Genomic DNA, 19,381 nt, shown 5'->3' on the forward strand with positions numbered 1-19,381 from the left:
ACACACACGCGCCCTCACACACACGCACACACGTGATCAGAAACACGACGGAGAAACACGCCCGTGAAGCAGCCACAGCGGTACAAGACGGCGCCAGCAAGAGCCAATAGGCACCGACGCTTTCAAAAGGCGGCGCCGACTCGGTCAAATGGAATCGCGAGCCTGAATGGTGGCGCTGCCATCGAGACACCCTAGCTTCTGGAGCGGCCCTGTCTCTGGAATCGGCCCCCATTTCGGCCCCCAAGACAAAATCACTGCATTCTTGAGCGTGACGATGTTCTCCATGGCTGCGACTGGGAAAAGAAATTCTTCGCATTTGACAAGCTTGCCATAGGCTGCATATTTAAGGACCACCATCCAGCAGCTATTGTGAGCAGCCCGCATAACAGTCCAGCAAAAGCGCGAACTACCAACTACAACTACAAAATAATACGATAAATAACATCCCTACTGTAAATTCCACATGCCGTCTTACCGAAAACAAATAAATCCCTTATATTTTTCGTTTAAAAAATATGGAAAACGTATAGGTTTATGGACGTATATGGAAGCTTATGGAATTCGTATGGAACATATGGAGAGCATGTGTGCCAAACACATGGAAGCCGCATGAGCATATGGACATTGCTTTCTAGAATAAACGGAATGCAAAACCATTAATGGAAATGCACATATGGCGATATGTGTGCCACCAATGAGCTAATATGCCTGGAGGCTGTCTCAATGCCAGCACTCGCCTAATCAGCCATATTGGAACTATTTAGATGCTGCATTATATATGGAGCGATCGTCAGTGATGTCACTCCGTCTATGGCTTTTCGTTGGCCGTGGTCAACGCAGTTGACGTTGACATAAATACGTACGTTGAAATGTCCAACAGAATATTTTCAAAGATAGATTAGCTCACCCTATACGTGCTGATAACACCTACTGGCTGCTGCCGCCATCGAATACATTACGGGCATTGCACGAGTGAGTGACGGTTTTCTTCTCTCTTTTCAAACAGGGACTGGCGGGCCAGAGCATTCTGGCAATGCTGGAAAGCGGCAAGCGTCTGGAACAGCCTGACGACTGTCCTGACCGGGTTTATCAACTGATGCTGTCCTGTTGGCAATACAAGTGAGCCGCTCTTACGGGTTAAATATTACCACTGAGTTCGTACCCTTCGATGATGAAAAACTTTATTTATCCCTCTTTAAAGGGAAGGGGGCAATGGAATAGAGGGTGGGGGGAGGAACTACTTGAAGTAGGCCTCCTTTATCCTCTCAGCCCACTCCAGGATGGCCTCCTGAAGATCTGGCCTGGAGCTGCGCAAGGCAGCCTCCCACTGCTCCTCACTAGATATTAATTGCTTGAGGAAAGGGGGAAGGGGGTGCTTAGGGCACCCCCACATGATATGGTTTAAGTCTGCTCTGGGAGATACACAGAATTTACAAGAGGGAGAAAGGTAAATGGCGGGATGAATGCGGTGGAGGAGGTAAGGGGACGGAAAGGTGCGAGTCTGCAGCTGTCGCCACAGAACTTCACACCTACGCGGGGATTTGCCCATGAGTGGCGGAAAGGTTAAGCGGTCTAATCGGTAGTGTGTGCAGATTTCGTGGTAAGTAATAAGTCGATCCCGCGCTGTAAACGGCGCCTCCTCCGTGGCGAGGTCCGACGCATCTGATGCCTGAGCCCGGACTGTAAATCCTCGGGCACTGGCATGAGCCGCCTCGTTTCCGGCAAGGCCCGCATGCGCGGGAGTCCAGATTAATGCCACAGTTTGATTGAAAGGATGAGCCAAGAGGAGAGAAAAAGCTGGCTAAGAGACCCTACCCGCTCCGAAGTTATGTATGGCTGCTTTGGAGGCGCTAACGATAACTGATGAATTTGGAATTGTGAGGGCCAGGGCTATGGCCGCTTCCTCCGCCTCCTCCGAGGAAGAGCCAGGAATGGAGGCGGCCGCAGCGACCTGCCCGTGAGAGTTAATGACTGATATTGCGTAATGATTTCTGTTCCCATATTCGGCTGCATCAACATAGAGCACGTCTTTAGAGGTGGAGAATTGTTTTTGGAGAGCCTTTGCTCGCTGCCTCCTGCGCTGTTTGTGATGCACAGGGTGCATGTTTTTAGGAAGTTGTGGGATGCAGAGGTTCTCGTGTATGTGATGTGGAATGGTGTATTTAGTCTTGATGATGGATGCCGGAGTGATAGAAAGAGGTTGTAGAATGTGTCGACCTGTTGCGGTGTTAGAAAGTCTGCTATATTGGGATGTGAGGTGGGCTTCTGTGAGTTCAGAAAGTGTGTTGAAAGTTCCAGTAAGCATTAGCCTTTCAGTGGAGGTACGTATGGGGACTCCGAGAGCGAATTTATATATTTTGTGTAAAAGAGTGTCGATCTTATCTGATTCTGATTTAAGGAAATGTAGATATGGTGTTGCGAATGTAATCTTACTGATAACGAAGGCCTGAATCAAGCGGAGAAGTTCGGCCTCCTTTAGTCCGCCATGTTTATTGGAGACTCGCCCTAGAAGACGCAGGGTGTGATCGACCGTGGTCTGGAGTGTATGTAGATTATATGTGTTGAGCCGGTTGCTTTGAATGTGTAAACCGAGCACCCGGAGCCTGTCCACTCTAGTAACGGGGATGTGGTTTAGGATTACCTCTATGCTAGACATGTGTTTTCCGGTCCCCCGGTGGGATGGCAGAAGTAGCAGCTCGGATTTTTGACGGGAGCATGTGAGATTCATAGCCCCGGCATGAGCCACGACGGCGTCTGCTGCGGCCTGTAGAGTGTCTTGAATCTTTCCGTCGGAGCCGCCAGTCGTCCAAAGAGTGCTGTCATCGGCATAGAGTGAAAACTTGAGATCGGGAATAGACCGCAATGCTTGCACCATCGGCATCATAGAAAGATTAAAAAGAAAAGGGGACAGCACTGAGCCTTGGGGCGTGCCGTAGCTACCTAAAGCGTATGAAAGGGATTGCTCTGTGCCTATGTGTATCGTTGCGGTACGGTTGGATAAGAAGGTACATATGTAGTCATATGTCTTTCCGCCAACCCCAGTGAGATTAAGCTCTCGGAGGATGGCGGAATGTGAAACGTTATTGAAGGCGCCGTGGAGGTCCAGACTGAGAATTGCTTGCGTATCTAGACTGCTATTGGGTGTAATGATGTCATGCTTCATTCGAAGCATGATATCTTGGCATGAGAGAGATTTTCGAAAACCTACCATTTCTGATGGATAAAGATTGTTGTCCTCCATGTATTTACTGAGTCGGTTGAGGATGACGTGTTCGAGTGTTTTACCTAGACAAGAGGTTAGTGATATAGGCCTTAGATTAGAAGTGTTGAAGGGTTTGTTTGGCTTTCGGATAAAAATTACCCTGGCATCTTTTCACGAACTTGGGAGGGTGCCAGTATCAAAGCAGTGATTGAAGTATGCCGTGATGGCTTTGGCAGAGTTGTCTTCTAGATTGCGGAGTATTTTATTGTTAATAAGGTCGGGGCCTGGTGCTGACATTGTGCGCAGGGTGGCGAGGGCATGGCGAACCTCTGCTTCCGTGATAGCGGCGCTAAGTAGGTCGTTGGGTTCGCCAGTATATTTTGGCATGTCATACTTCTGAGCGGGAGGCAGATGTTTATGGCGGAGGTCGTCGAAGAATCCGTTGAGATTGTTTTTGTGTGCATGTAGCAGTTTGTTTATGCTATGGTTGTGGTGTGTGCGCAATGTGGTAGTGTCTAATAAGTGTCGCAAGAGTTGCCATGTGCGCTTGTTATCGAGGTTGTCATGCATGCTTTCACATACGTGGCCCCACTGCTGGCAGGCCAGTTGTGTGGCGTACTCCTGGATCTGGAGGTCTAATTTGGCAATTCTGAGTCTTAGTTTTCGGTTGAACCGTTGCCTCTTCCACCGTTTGAGAAGAGACTGTTTGGCTTCCCACATGTGTAGAAGCTTGGAATGAACCGTAGTGAGAGCGGTTTCGGGGGGCAGAGTGGTAGTGTGCGTCTGGGCGTCTGCGTGTAGTTGCTGAACCCATTCTGAAATTTCTTGAATGTTTGTGGGAGCTGATATCTGGCGGGCCTCTCTAAAATTGTCCCAATTGGTAAGGCTGAGGCGTTTGGGTGCAAAGGGTTTGCGTTTGAATTGTAGTGTGATGGTAATGATGTAATGGTCGCTGCGGAGGTTAACTTGTGAGTTGTGCCATGTGACGTGTTGGATTCTGTGTGTAAGCGTAAGATCGGGGGAGGTGTCCTTAGCTACGCTATTGCCTAGCCTGGTTGGTGCATCGATGTCGTTATGTAATGTGAGTCTGTGGTCTTGTATGTGGATCCATAGGGCTCTGCCCTTAGGAGTAGAAACGGAGTGACCCCACAAATGGTTGGGTGCGTTGAAATCTCCAAGGATTAGGAGGGGGTGGTGGGTGGCAGCGGCAATAGCTTGAGCGAAAAGGGAGTCAAAGCGGTGATGTTTGTCTTGTGGACGACTATAGATATTGAGAATATAAAGGCCAGGTGCATTATTTTTGCGAGGAATAATTTCTAGAAAATCGTGCTCTATATCGACGCTGTCGAATTGGGAGTGATTGGCAGTGAGGTGCTTTTGCATAAGAATTGCCGTATCGGGCCGGGAGACCATATTGTTCTGATAGACATTATAACCTGGGAAGCTGATTAGTCCGTGAGTTTCCTGAAGCGCAGTGACAGCTGGGAGATTAGAAGAGGAGGCTAGAAACTGCTGGAGGTGTGCTTTCTTTTTTCGAAACCCCCTACAGTTCCACTGCCACACTTCAAACTCGGAGCGGGTCGGGTTATTGGCCATTGTTAAGCGGAGCAGGTGGGGAGGCGGATCGAGCAGGTGCAACTATGTTAGGATGATTCGCGGTGACTCCAGCTATCCAACTTGTAGTTTGTTGGATGTGCGCTTGTACGAATTCAATAAATTTGTCTAGCTTTTCATTCCTGGCTGTGTAATCTGTATTGATTTTTTCAATTGCAGTGAATATATTATGGAATTTAGTCTCCAAAGCGGTTAGTCTGTCGTTATAATTTAAGATTGTCTCGTCTAGGGTGTCCTCTGATCGCGGAGTGCTCGGAGTTTTACGTTTGCTGGGGGGAGGGTGAGGCGGTTCCCGTTCAGTGGAGGGGCTAGTGTCCATGGGGCGGTGTGAAGAGGTTTCAGGTAGGGCTGATGGATGATGAGTCGAAAGGGTCGTGTTAGAGAGAGGGGCTTCGGATGTTGAAGTAGAGGGGTGACGAGATTGGAGTTCTAATTTAGGTCTTTGAATTTCGGCTTTTAGAATTGTATTTTTTTCAAGGAGGGATTCGTTATTAGCAGTCTGGTTTGAGAAGCAGCAGGAAGAGGCTACCTTATCCCAGCTTACCTGGGGTGGGTTGCGCGAGGAGTTGGCGAGAGTAGGGCTTGATGATAGAGCTGGCCAGGCGACGTCTTGGGTTGCATAGCCAGGCCCGCGGTCCTAGCTTTTGCTCCGACTTCTTCGCCGGCTTGAGTCGCGAGTGCGGTCGAGACTGGGAGTTCGGTTGGTGGGTGAAGTGTCTTGTTTGTTTCTGGCAATGTGAGCTCTAAGGGGTTATGTGCCTGCCTACAGTTTGCACTATACCGCGTATTTCTACGAATACTTTGAGTAATATTCAAGAAGAGCTACTTTGAAATAAAAGGACCGTTCCTTAGGAGACATGCATTCAGCCGTGAAGGCCAGAGGGGGACAAGTTATATGTCGTAATCAATTAGTCGTTACTTAAAGAAAATCTATAAATTAACCTTTCAACATGTAATTTCAGCAGGCTCATCGTAATCGGGATAGCGAAGTGAGCTCTCCGTACAAGCCGTATGAAATTTTGCATCTGGAAAGATTCGATTAACCGCAGAACTGTGGACTGACCAAATTCGGCTACCAGAGAGTGCGTAACTGGAACTGGGAGGCTGCAGCTAGCTCATAGCCGCGCTCTTCGAGGCAACGTTCTGCTTGCACAACTCAGCAGCAGGCCAGCCAGCGCGCTGCTCGTCTACGCCGTGCCGGCGCTGTAGCCGGGGCTCAAGAACACGCTCGTGCAGCCGTGCGCCAGCAAGAACTGCGTACCAAGAATCCGGCAGCCTACCAAGCCGTCGTTTAATAAACCGCCGGGATTAACCGAGTGATAAACATCGGGTGCGCACGTTTCATCTTCGCTGGTTTACCATCTGTACGGAGTGCTTGGGCGGTGATTTATGTTTATATACCACTCACACAATCCTCACACAGCCCACACACATTTGCCGTGGTTGTTGTTGAAAGCGAGGGCTTCAAAGCTTTATTTTGATTGCGTGACCTTTCATTTTTCGCAGTATACGTTCGACGGAAAGCGTTGCAGTACATACGCATCTGTGAAAGTTTAAAAAAAATTCTGTTGTAACGGTTCAGTAAAAATTGGTTGTACCGCGCTTCTTATGCCTATTTATTACTTTGTTTCTGAATTGTCTTCGATCAAGTCTGACAATATGCATAGGTGCTGTAGCAACAAACTAGCAGACTTTCAAGACAGGACTTCTCGAATGACTTTGCACATAGCCATGGAAGCTTCCACTACTGGGCTCTGATCTTGCCGCACATTCTTTTGCAGGCCCGATGACCGGCCCTCCTTCACTGAAATCTGCGCCACGCTACGAGAGGCACTAGAAGACTGCACCTGACTGGGCGCTCATGACACGGCCAGCGAGACCAAGTGTCCGAGTGGTACAAGCACCGATGGCTTAGACGCTGCCAGTAATCCGACGTCAGCGGTACACCCGGCTCCTCAGCCGGGAACACAGTACCTCAAGGCACCAATCTGTGATGTTGTTACCGCAGTTTAGAGGAGGAAGGCGCCACCACGCAACCGTCGACAAATGCTCATGGCGCTTAACTGTTGCTTCGTCGGTCGGTCAGTCGGTCAGTGTGAGGAGCGTGCTTGAAAAAACGTTCTAGTCCATGACTGACACCGCATCGAGAACAGTATAGAAGGCCAAGAAAACGATGGAGTTCTCTGAGCCACAGTAGTACGACTGCCGAGGGAATGGAATGTTAAAAAGAAACACACGCAGTTACCTGCAGACTTCTTCAATCGTACCATTTCCAAAACTCCTCATAAAAGTCCTCGTTTTCTGGGGTAGCTTTTTCTGGAGCCTTATGTTTACATGATTTATGATCCACCCAGTTAACAACAAATTGAAAATTGTCATCACCAGTTGTCTGTTCAGCAGAACTACATGTGGCTGACTAAAAATGCGGTAGTGACAGAAAATATGGCTTTATTTGGGTTTGTTCAGAATTAACATAGATAACTTTCTTTCGCTGTCGCTGTGCTCAAAACGTGGTGTATTATAGTTAATTTGTTCACCTTAGGTGATTTGGCAGTTGGTCACATCACCGACAGCCATTTACTGTACTTGGCTTTTGATAAATGGGGTCGATGGAGAGTTCTGCCACTGGTATGATTGAAGAGCTCTGGTTACCAGGCGTTCTACCCTCCAAAGAACATGGCGTGCACACGTGTGCGTGAAGTCTAGCATACTTCCCGTCCGCCATCTTGCGCACTTCAAACGCGTGTACGCTAAAGCTTCTCTTTCTTAGAGCAAGCAAGCCACGAAGACACCAGGTCGTCTAGTGAGAGCTTATGAAGTCATCGTTACGCACAAGGACGATTCACCTCTGAGGGACACCAAGCCCAGCCCAGTGATTGGGACGCAAGAATAGCACTCGGAAGGGCACGATTAGAATTTTTCATAGTTTACTAGGAACGCAATAATGAATTACTACCGTTACGGTGTGCAGCTCAAACAAAGAGAAAAAAAACACACACATGTTCAAAGAGAGCGACTTTTGAGTGATTCTTCATAATGCCGAAGTTTCCTGCCTGACCCACTTCCTTCGGTACAAGTTTTCCGCGTTCATTCCGCTCAGCTCTTATGGTCATCATTTCTCGATAATGTAAAATTGCGGTTGAAATCGGCATCTCGGCATCTCAGTGCTTGAAGTGTTCAATATTTTGTAAAGTTCTTAGTCCAGTTTTAAGTACTGCCTTGACGAAAGTGTAAAAGTTTGGGAGCATCTCGTAAAGAAGGCAAAACCTTCCGCGATCTTTTTCAACATCGGGGCTCTTTTTGCGTTCGAACATTAGGCTTCCGGGCTGTGTTTGATCGCCTGTTATAGAATTCCTGAACCACTGTTTTTGTCCAGTGTTTATTCAGCAGACTTCAGGCAAGTGTCGACAGGCCTGACAAATCATTTATCGAGCCCTTATGCTTGTTTTCTATCTTCACATTCCTTATTTTCAAGAAAGAACATCTTCTATATCGAAGATGATGGACGCCGCCGCGTTCTGAAGTTTTTTATTGTCCTGCTGTCGTACGAAAGCTCTATAAAGGTGTTGGTCCATAACGTACATTCAGTTTCTTGTGCTTCGGTTCTATACGGGCATACCTATTGGCGTTATTCTCGAGAAATTTTGGTAATGTTTTCAACATAATTCTTCTTAAAAGGCCCTGATCTCACTTTCCTTTTCAAGAACTCTTTAATTGCATAGTCTGAAGGTTGGAAAGCTCATGCTACTTTCCTTCTCTATCTTGGAAATGGACATGAGTAGAGTGCAGTTTTATTCAACAATGAAAGCAGCTTAGGAGAACACATTTTATTTTTCACTGGGCGTACAGGGAATGCATGCTCCTTGGGCTCTGTATTCCAGGAAGCCGATATTCTACATAAATTTGATGTCTCCGAATTCGGTGCGATCTCATGCAAAACCTATTTGATTGTATCGGGTGATTGGATATAGCTGCAATGGGGCACATTACATTTTTATGGGGCTAACTATCCTGTTACCATATTGTCCATCTTCTCTTTCCGCAACGGTAAAAGCTTTGAAGTCAGCCTTAATTATTCAGACTGCTTAAAGGCTCCACAGCCCTAATAGCGTCAATGGCACGTAACAATATCATTTTGGTTCCGAGGATTGGGATTCATGTGGATTCCAATGATGCAGCTCTGACTTACCAACAAAGCGCACACACACAACACAGACGCATACAATTTCACGTTACCCATGCAAATGCGATAGGACATGATATGTTTCAGAATAGAAATAGTTTTCAAGTTCAGATTTCACAAAATAGCTGCAGCTCACTTAGTGTATCACAAGCGGATCGTTCTTAAACTTGCTATGACAGTATAGTAATATGGCTTAAATAATTGTGTTTATATTCATTGAAACTGGTTCGTTTCATTGCCAATTTTTTTGCGATAAAACCGACATTGCACCAGCAAATCGTCAGTGAATGTATCTCCATTAAATACAGTAACCGCTATGGGAGACAACTAAATTTCACCAAGCCAACATAATTGTTGACACAGAAGCACACTGCAAGGAAAATAATACAATGTGGACCGTAAGTAAAATCACAAGCAGAATGCGTTTAACGTTGGAATAGTGGTCAGGCTCCACATGTTTAATGTATAGAATCGGTAAAAACAGTCAGGTCCGAAACATTCATCCAGGTTTCGATGGAAAATAGCACGTCGGCAAACTGTCGCCATAAATCAAGAAAGTGTGACCGTAGTCATGATGGGAAGACGTTAAAACTCGGGGCATTTGGTAACGCCCCAAGGACACTTTGAAGGTGCTTACTAAACAAAATATTATTATTGGTAAAGTGTTAAAGTGCCCAAAAGGTGGCTTATGGGTGTTGGACCTTTACAAACAGCCGACATGCTCTGCAGGCGATAGCACGCTCTCTCACACCTTATTTGAGACCTTGTGGCACTGCTTGGGGTTGGTTGTAACTGTGCTTATCCCGAACGAATATGGAGTAACATCTTACTACACGCTGTATCACAGTGCAGTGAAAATTGTCTTTTCGATCCACAGGTATACGCATTACCGATGTATCTTGTCCGAAATAACCGCTTGCCATTTTCACTTTCAAGAATGGAAGGCAGCATTGGTTCTACGCTGCATCATTCGAATGTGTCAAGTTTCTTTTTGTTTTTGTATATGGCTAGAACAGAGATCAAGAATGCTTGCATTGCGTGCACTGCTTCGTTACTGCTCGTCCATTCTGCATGTTTCAGTTACATATATAGACAGAACGAAATTTTAGAGAACCCTTAAGCTTTGCCTTTAAGAGTGGAACGCAATAGCATTCAAAGATCCCTGACTGCTTCTCACTCTTCCCGCAACTGCATCTTATGTAACCGTAATGTTTACCGGGAAACGCTGGCGGGGAACGCTATGCACGAAGGCAAGCTGGTAAGCTTTCTGGTAGAAACGCCGCCTGTTGCGTGGGCCGTGGATGCGTGGAGGCGAGCGCCATCTGGATGGTGTTGCTGCAAGGAAACGAGAAGGCCGCGCCACTCTATGAATGGTAGAAATGCCGGAAAAGGAGTTTATGCTTGAGTTTCCGCGCAATCGGATTATGTTTTCTGGTATATTCAAATTACAATCCGACGCCATCATGTGTGTAGGTTGTGTTTAGGTTGCACTTTACAATTTTTCTGATGCATCTTACTTTGAGGAATTCAATTAGTTCAGGAACACCTCTGCGCCACGTGAAGGGACGGCGTGGTCGTTATTGGGAATGATTTTTCGTCAGACGACGTCCAACGCGGACACCGGATTTTTCGCGACACGGGGCCCTTAACACTGTCGCGTTAAAATACACTGCGTTGCTCAAATTTTAGACAGCCATCAAAATTTGCGTACAAGAACGTCTCACTAATTGCATCATCATTTGATCGTTGCTCAAATAGCGTCAGTGCAAAATACCCGTCCTTATCTTACGAAACTACAAAGAAATAAAACGCGGTCTTTGCGATTTCAACACGTACTGAGTGCGTAGGAAAGCCTCGTTTCCGTTGTTCGTTATATATATTCGCCCGCCAGTTCCTTTGCAAATGCAAATTTTATGAAATGGAGAAAGTAAACCATCGTGGAACAATTGCTTAGCCTACTTTATTTGTTTCATCTAATAGCAGCAACATTTCGGGTAGGAAAAGTGCGAGAGCTTCAGAATTAAATATGCAACTTTTTAACATTTGATGTCTCACGTAAGTTCTGCATTGGAAGAAACGAAATTGTTTAGCAGTACCTCACTGCAGGTAATATGCAGATAGTTTATATTTTTGCATTCTTGTACTTCGTACATCTTCACCACAGCACAAGTGACAAGTTACGGCCGGCCTGATCAAACACGCATCTCTGTTAACCGAGCTCTGGTCACCAAGCATTGCAAATTGCACCTGTCGGGAAATTATGGTTACCTGTGGCCATATTTTCAAACTGTCTATTTGATTTTCCGTTCCTTCTAACCTCTGCTACTGGTTCGGTACAATGCCGCACTGCAGTCCTCACTATGATTGGCCAGCCGATGCAGCACATGATCACAAAAGAGTGTAAAATAAAATCAAGCGTGACAAGATTTCGGCACATGCTATCGATGCTATTCCTCTTTTGCTTCAGAAACTAAACTTCGGAGATTTTTACACTTTCCTTATAGTTTCATGCTCTCAAATCAATAAATAAGCCACGTCGTGAGTTAGAGAGAGCTCTCTTGACTCCTTAAAAACCGCTAAATTCAGTACGCATTAAGGGGTACTGAGATAAACAACCATCTACGTCTGCACTGGGGGTCATAAGTACACGTCGGCTTTCAAACCACGTCATTCTGCATATTTATGCGGCTATGTATTAGAACAGCAGTGATCCAGGTTGGCAGCCTGACAGGATCATCAACAGTGCCACAGCACTTGGTATGGTCAAAGTATGATTAGTCGGTTTGGTCAGAAAAGCTCAGTAGCATGACGGAACGCAGCTGACACACACTTTTGCGCACACCAAGTCGGAATGTCGCTTCCAAATATCCGCAGTTAAGTGTGCTTCCAATAGTAGACTTCTACCGCAAAGCTTTAGAAAAGCCGAAGAAGGACTTGAATCGCAGAAATTGGTGTGGATGGCCATAATTGGCCCAGATTATATTCTCTCCCAGGCTTGTGCGCAGAGGTATAACACATTCTGAAGACGTGACTTCTCCGTCAAGACAGTGCTTACCACGTCACTTTCATATGTAAAGGCTTGTAATGCGCCACTTGCGTCCTCATTTAAAGGTATCGCGGAACACATTTTTCTCAAAGTTGTGGTGTCTTTCTGCTAGACGGCGTACCGAACGTTTTCAGTTGCTTGACGCCCAGTCAATTTTCTCACCATACACAACTCCAGCGGTGCTGAACAAGTAGAATGCCCCGATGCGATGCCTTTTTTTTTCTGTCTTCTTTTCCTTCGGTGTGCTTCTAAGTGACATGCGTAAACCCTCGCAATGACCTGTGGCTTTCCCTCTTCTGGCGTTAACAGAACACTCCCTGCCGTAATGGAGGTGATGAAATGTTGCAAAGGATTTCAAACACAAAAACAAGATGACGCTTGACCGTGAAGACGAAGCGCGGCCTCAACTGTTGTCAGTGGGCCATCTTTGAATGCCATCACTCCTGCAGCTGAAAGGAATGTGTCCGGATAAAGCTGTAGGCATCTATGCACTGCAATGCAATCGCCAGCCCACGAGCTAGCGTAGCATTGCGTTATTGCTGCCGCTTCTTGTAGCCCTCTAGCGGTAGTGTCTGAAAGAGAACGCCCTCCCGTCTGAGCCTCGGGATGGCAGGTAGTTTTGGTGAGTGTTGTTCCGTGCTGTTGTTTCACCGTCGTCCTATGGCTGCGTCGCTGGGGTCAATGGTCAGCGAAACGCTTCGCGCATCAGAGGCCCTTGCTTAGCTGTAGAGGCTTGCAGATTAAGTGATGTTGCCACCCCGTACGCCTGTAGGGAGCGTCCTGTACCGATTAAGTCCATGCGTGGACGGACAATTCTGCAAAGTAGATGTAGAAGGTGTCAGGTGTGGTTGCAATTAGATCTGTTGCCATCTGTTTTAGAGTAATGAAGCGTTCGGCGGAAGTATTCGTGTTAGATTTCCATAAATGTGCGCCATCTTTCACTTTCAGAACTAGTTGCATCTTCTGAATGTTTTTGTTGTCCTCACACTAGTAGATCCTGTACTTCTAACGCGTCAGCAGAATGCTGTTTGATTGATTTTGGATAGCATCATGTGCCATAACGTTTGTCATCTTTCAAAGTGCATACCTTGTTTTCAGTGCCCGGTGCCGGAAGTAGCATGTCATTTTGCCGTAGCTGCCGTCAGAGAAGTCCGAACAAAATTTTTTCGCTCAGCATTCTTAAGCGTATGCGCATGCAACGAATGCACAAGCTGGCAACCGCAGCGGGCTGTTTCACGAACGATGCTCCTGCACTAAGTGACAACATTTTAGCATGCAAACACAAAGAATAAAATTAACAAAAATGTGCCCACTGTAGCAGGAACCCCGGGGCGCCCACGCAAACATGCGCCGACAAGATCAAGAAACTAAGGTCGTCCCGGAGCCTCGGCAGTGTAACATCTGCAAAATAACTTTCGGGCATGTGTTTGTATGCCGAAAGCGCTTTGTTTCCTAGCTTACCTTTCTGTTTCACAAGAGAACTTTTTCTAAAACTTGTTGAGCGTGACACAACGCAACTGCTGGTCCGCAGCCCAGACTACAAATTCCCCATGTACCACGATTTGCTGGTACGCGACAGGAACTTCAGGCTCCGTGAGTTAAACTTGTGTGCTGTAGGGTGAATGTCTCCCGGACGTGGACGACTGCATGCGAAGTTAGTCGCATGGTTCCACAACGCGGTTTCGTATCCTTCGCTCATTTTTGAGAAACTGCTGCCTTCCTTTGTGAAAAAAGGAAGGCTTCTTTAATTGTGCATGGCGCAACAATGCTGCAACAGTTTCGTTCGAGGCGTTCGCATGTTCTTCAACTTGGCTGCCGGCACAGTGTTGCTTCTTTGCGAAATGACTCTGGCAATGTTACAAAGGTCTCACGTGCAACGTACCCTAGAAATATCGCTGGGGTGCACCCTGGCCGTCAGAACGTTTTGCCAATGCTTAATTTTTTCTTAAGCTGTGCGGAGCAAGAAGTAATCCGCACTCTGGCTCTCTCTTTTTCGGGGTTTCGGCTCCTCGTAAACTTTATGAGCTTATTTCATACAAGGCCAATGTCTGTCCAGTGAGTGGTGCGCATGTGTCATCGGATTCATTTATGTTACGACTTGGATGCCATAGACAATGGCTGACCTATTTGCCTAAGCGAAAGAGCAGCACTGGATGATCTGTTCTGTGTGGTCTGCTATAGAGTCTGGCGCCGATATTTCTTTTAAACTATAGTGTTATGGAACGCTTTTCGTAGCGACGAAGTTTATGTTCTTGCATGAGCCCAAGCTTCATACGTAGGTGAAGAACGAGACTTCCGTCAGCGTTCGTGGCTGAATGTCAGCGTTCATGATGAAATGGAACACGCACTTGAGTGAATTCGCTCAAAGTTGCTTGGTCTTACATGGACAAAGCGTGTGCTAGAACCGATATACAATGTGAAAATCATGTTTTTTTTTTAAATATTGATAAACGCTCCCGAGATGGCGAGTAAACTCTGAATTTCCACATAGATTTATTTGAATAGGCCTTCGAATTTGTTAGGGAGGATCACTGTGACTGCTGTCGTTATTCACACAGGTTGCATTTCCTATATTTGTTGCGGGCGCCTAACTTGGCATTTATCAGTCACAAAACACGGAATCCCGCTTCTTGATAGTACATTATCGCGTTTAAAATTTCTTCAATATCCGAAGCACGCAGTAAAATCCGAGTGATATTTGAACTGTGTCACTGAGTGTAATCGATTCCCTGTAGGCAAAGGATTACCTAATCAAGGCCATAACCGCTAAATATCATGGCAAATATATGTTCGCGCACCAAAGCCCTACCACCAATATATTAGCACTTTGTCAGCCCCCCTCCCCTAGTCTTGTTCTGAAGTTCACCTAACTCCACCATGAGCAGTGCAGTTATATTATTGTGGCCAATGTGTTATCTCAAAAAGCTGTGGCACGACTTTGCCATAAACAGAATTAATTATCATATGTGGCTTAAGCAAAGTATTACAAAATTGTTTCAAGAATATTAGTGCGAGAAGTCAGGAGAACGTTCAGACCCAGCTGCTCTGGAAAATTTAAAGAAATAACTTTTTGATATATCCATGTTAGCTCAGCCCCCATATTTTCATTTTCAACAAGCACTAACAGCTGATAACTCATACTATTAAGTATAAGAATCTCTGCAATAGCAGGTTCTTTTTAATGACAGTGAAGTAGCCTAGCCACCTGAGCGATTTAATGCTAAACACGAGGTCGCGCTATCGAAGCCCGGCCACGGCGGCCGCATTTCGATGGAGGCGAGAACACCCTTGTACTTAGATTTAGGTGAACGTTAAAGAACACCAGGAGGTCCAAAATTCCGGAGTCCCCCACTACGGCGTGCCTTATAATCAGGTCGTGCTTTTGGCACGTAAAGCCACATAATTTAATTTATTTAACTCAGCGATGTTATAATTACGGCAACAAAATATAAATCATGAACAGTCTCCTTTGGAAAGGCCTAGAAGTTATGACCTTTCTAAAGTTCACGGAACAACCGCAGCTAGTACCACTTGTCTTGGTTTACATTCCTTCGTCCGATACCTTCCCTGTGACTTGATTATACAACTGAACATATGTCAGGAGGTTCTTTATACAACGGCTGTCGACAGCACTTCTCGCACTGCCAATAGTCACGAAGTTCAATGCCACAGTGCAAAGAACGAATTTTTATTACTCAGCGAACTAACAGAACGTGGCATACCAGACACGTTTAGAAAAATCAGCTGATGACAAACGTTTTGGCTAACAATATGGCCATACTTGCACCCCACGTATCTCAGAGTACTGCTTTTGTTATTCACTTTTTGCGAGTTAAAACACTGCAACCGAACCTTCGAATGTCACCATCTATGAACTTGTACAATCTATGAAACTCAAGACAAAGTGTCTTCGAATGCACTTTTCTGAAAAAGGGATATGACACTTATTCCATCAAATCGCCTCACTGGACCTATTAAATATCGTATATAGTGGGACCGTGGCATAGTTAATCTATTTTGGGGTTGTTGTCATATCTTAGTGGAGCACCCTTAAAAATGTGCGTCTCATAAGCTAACTAACCGGTAAAAGAAGTGGTACTTCTGTTACAATCCATTAAGAAAGCAGTGTTTTATATGAGTCCCATTATTGAGCACTTCCCCACATCGATTACAACCACGTGGCTTTTAATGTAAAGAATGGTTCCAAATTCAAAGCTTTTTGGCTTTCCTGATATCTTAAGTCGTGCTAATGAAAGGGCAGAGGGCGATGACACACAGCGTTACATCATCTTGCACATTTACCTTTGTGTTTTTAGCGGTACCCATAATCCCCGTGTGATATAACAACTCACCCGAATCGCGGCTGTGTTGCTATTGTTAGTAGATAGTTCAATGACCATTTTCAGAAAATGTGCTCGTAATGGCGCTGGAGGAGCAACTGCAAAGAGATAACTTTTGTTGGTGATGCTTTTGCAAATTTGCAAAGCACAAAAAATCAAAGTTCGAAATAGGATTTCACTTATTGAACACCTGGCTGTGATGGCTGCATTAGTTATTACTATATTATATTGATTTAATTCTGTCGAAAGAATAGATGAAACGTTTGCGAATTTGAAAATATTGATTCTAAGCTGAGACGATGACGAAAAAGGTGAGACCAGTTCACGGTTCCACGATAACGTTCCCTTATACTTTCCCTGTCCATTCTCGTTGTTGACCATCACGAGATTTTCACAGCACGGCGCATTCGCCAATGCATTCGCTACGAACGAACACGTTTTTATAGCTCAACTAGACGCATATGCTTGATATTTGCTTCCCTTGAAGCTGCGGTAACGGCGTCTTAGCCGGGAACCAGAAACAGGAAGCATGCTTGCTTTCGACGGATCACTGTGAACTGTTTCGATTCTGACATCACCAGGAAACGTAACCTTACTGAACGTTTCTTTAACTGTTGGAACGTAGAGGATGTGTAGAGGGGACATCCTTGGTTTTTTTTCTTTGGAGTGCAATATTATGTGGTGTTCTGTAGCTGCTCTCCTGGCGCAGATTCATCTAACCGTGTGGTGGCGGGATACAGATTATGTATTTAAGTGGTTTATTAGGTTATCTGTAAATTGGAATCTACACGATAGAGAAGCTAAAGGGAAAAAAGAAGTACGGCAGTTTTTCTCCCTTTCAGAATAGCAGTTCGTAGCTACAATTATTGTTGACCATTAGCACGACAACGAGAGCTTTCGACGTGAATGCGGCATTAAACAATTTATTTAAAGTACCTGTAAAACCCCATAGGAACTTAATGTGAAGTCTGTAGATTTTCTATGACGCCCTGTGGGGACTCATGGACTTACAATTCTTGCCGACTAAAGCCTGTAAGCTCTACACTAGCCACATGACATGACATCTGTTGACAAGAATGGATCAATGAAATATCTCTGTAGGGAGGTTTTCTCTACATACAGCACAGAGATTTCATGTAGCAGAGTGGAAAGTCTATATATAGCAAGGTGGTTCTGGAAAGTTTGTTTCTACATAATCAACAACAGCTAAAATTTATATTCGTATAGGGATCATTGACACATTACTGCCAATTTCACGAGAAATTTTAATATCGCTCCATAAAGGTTGCCAGAAAACACCGCAAATTCGTATAGACACTGGGATTCTTGAAGCACCACTGCAATTTCGACAGGTCAGAGTGTGATGGCATGTCAGGTTCTGAAGCTTGAGGAAAAGAAATTGCTGTGATGAAAAAAAACTAGCAGGGATGATTTTTCACCCTTCTGTATCCCCGAAATCTGCATACTGGATTCTCGCTGATTTCCTGCGCAATACGTTACGAGATACTGCGAGTAAATGAGTGTCCCGCCCCTTCGGTGACGATGGAATTGCACGAGCATGGGTCAGGATCTAGTAGCCTCGACAAAAAGGAGGAACCGCTGGCAGCGCAGTCCAGTGGCTCCAGTGCGCAAGCGGCTCACCCCCACACTCGTGCTGTCAGGGCGGTGCGAGAGCGCCCTTAGGAGACTAGCGTTTCAGTTTGCAGCGTAGCTCTTGGCATGCAGTACTCGGTCTGCTGTGATAACACACTGTGTGTACAATACCGTAGTGGGAGTAACAAAAAGAAGAAAAAAATACTGAAGCAAAGCCGGTGCCCGCCTGCTGTCATTGTATAGCCATCGTTTTTACACTGGTGCACGTCTGTGTGACTGAGTGAAACCGTGTACATATGTACATAGAAGGAAATAAACAGGTATAATTCTTGCAACCGTCTGCGAGTGTACTCATTCAAACATCTAAACCAGGCCGCGTACATTGCAGCGTCGGAAAGAAGAGACGAACGCATGGAACGTCCGCAGCTGATGCTGCCACTCGAAGAGCACAAGGTACACCAACATACGGCTATAGCCTCACGTGGTTCAGCCGAGATCGTCACTTTCTATGCATGAAGATCGCTACTCTCTTTGGCATCTTTGTGCCTGCTCCTGAATGCGGTGTTATTTTTTTTTCATTTCCAACTTTCTTATCCGCTTCTCAGCTTACTCAGATTTAGTTGCTTAGGCTGGCAAGGTTGACAGCTTGCGCGAGTTGACATTTCATGGCAAAACGGGCAAAGGGCGGAAGACTGGGGCAACACCATGTGCGGCTTTTGTTTCTGTGCTTCCGTCTTTAACGCCGTGCTAGTTTTACCTGCTTAGCTCCATCGCTCTTGCAGGGCAACAGGAATACATATCCTGCCCATGAAAGGAGCTGTTCCCCTCATGAAGACATTTAAGCCAGTCGAAACACTAAAGAGTGCTAGTAATACTACTAGCAGAAACGATGGTGTCGCAGTCATTTAGCTATTATGCTAATATTGCTTAGTACATGGACTTGCACGATCTTCGTGCTTGTGGCTTCAGACGTTCTTGTGACTACTACCCAATTTACTACACTCCATCGGCACTCAGTGAAGAAATCGTACTTTTGTAAATGCATCAGACAATAACACTTTGAACACAAGCATAATCATTAGCTAATTCTAGCTCATTAAAGGCAACCTTTTGGTGGAAATCATCAATATCCTAAGTCATATGGCTAGTTGAGGCCAGGAGGACGAAGTTTAGGCTAATTCATGTATTAGCCATCATTCCCATACTGGCTGACAAACTTTCTTGGAGGTTCGACAGACACTAGGGTCAGAGTCTTTTTCTAGAAATATTTGTAAGAAATTTTATGGCCGGAATGTTGGCTGCAGGCAGACACCTCCGTTGTTTTTCTACTGATTATCAATACTTCTTTCTTTGGCCAGTTCACCTTCGTTTACTGCGTTGAATCGGTACAAGCTAGATATCGA

General features: G+C 45.6%; 1 protein-coding gene across 1 annotated transcript in view; it reads left to right on the forward strand.

Moving 5' to 3' along the window:
• Window positions 1–18,301, forward strand: part of LOC142559339 (tyrosine-protein kinase SYK-like) — an 86,573-nt gene extending 68,272 nt beyond the window's left edge. The window contains exons 17-18 of the mRNA XM_075670952.1: window positions 1,007–1,119; window positions 6,598–18,301. Of these exons, the coding sequence (XP_075527067.1) occupies window positions 1,007–1,119; window positions 6,598–6,667 (183 nt within the window). The 3' untranslated portion in view covers window positions 6,668–18,301. The remainder of the gene's footprint in view (window positions 1–1,006; window positions 1,120–6,597) is intronic.
• Window positions 18,302–19,381: the final 1,080 nt, after the last annotated feature.

The sequence above is a fragment of the Dermacentor variabilis genome, chromosome 10 (genome assembly GCF_050947875.1).
Source record: "Dermacentor variabilis isolate Ectoservices chromosome 10, ASM5094787v1, whole genome shotgun sequence".
NCBI lineage: Eukaryota > Metazoa > Arthropoda > Arachnida > Ixodida > Ixodidae > Dermacentor > Dermacentor variabilis.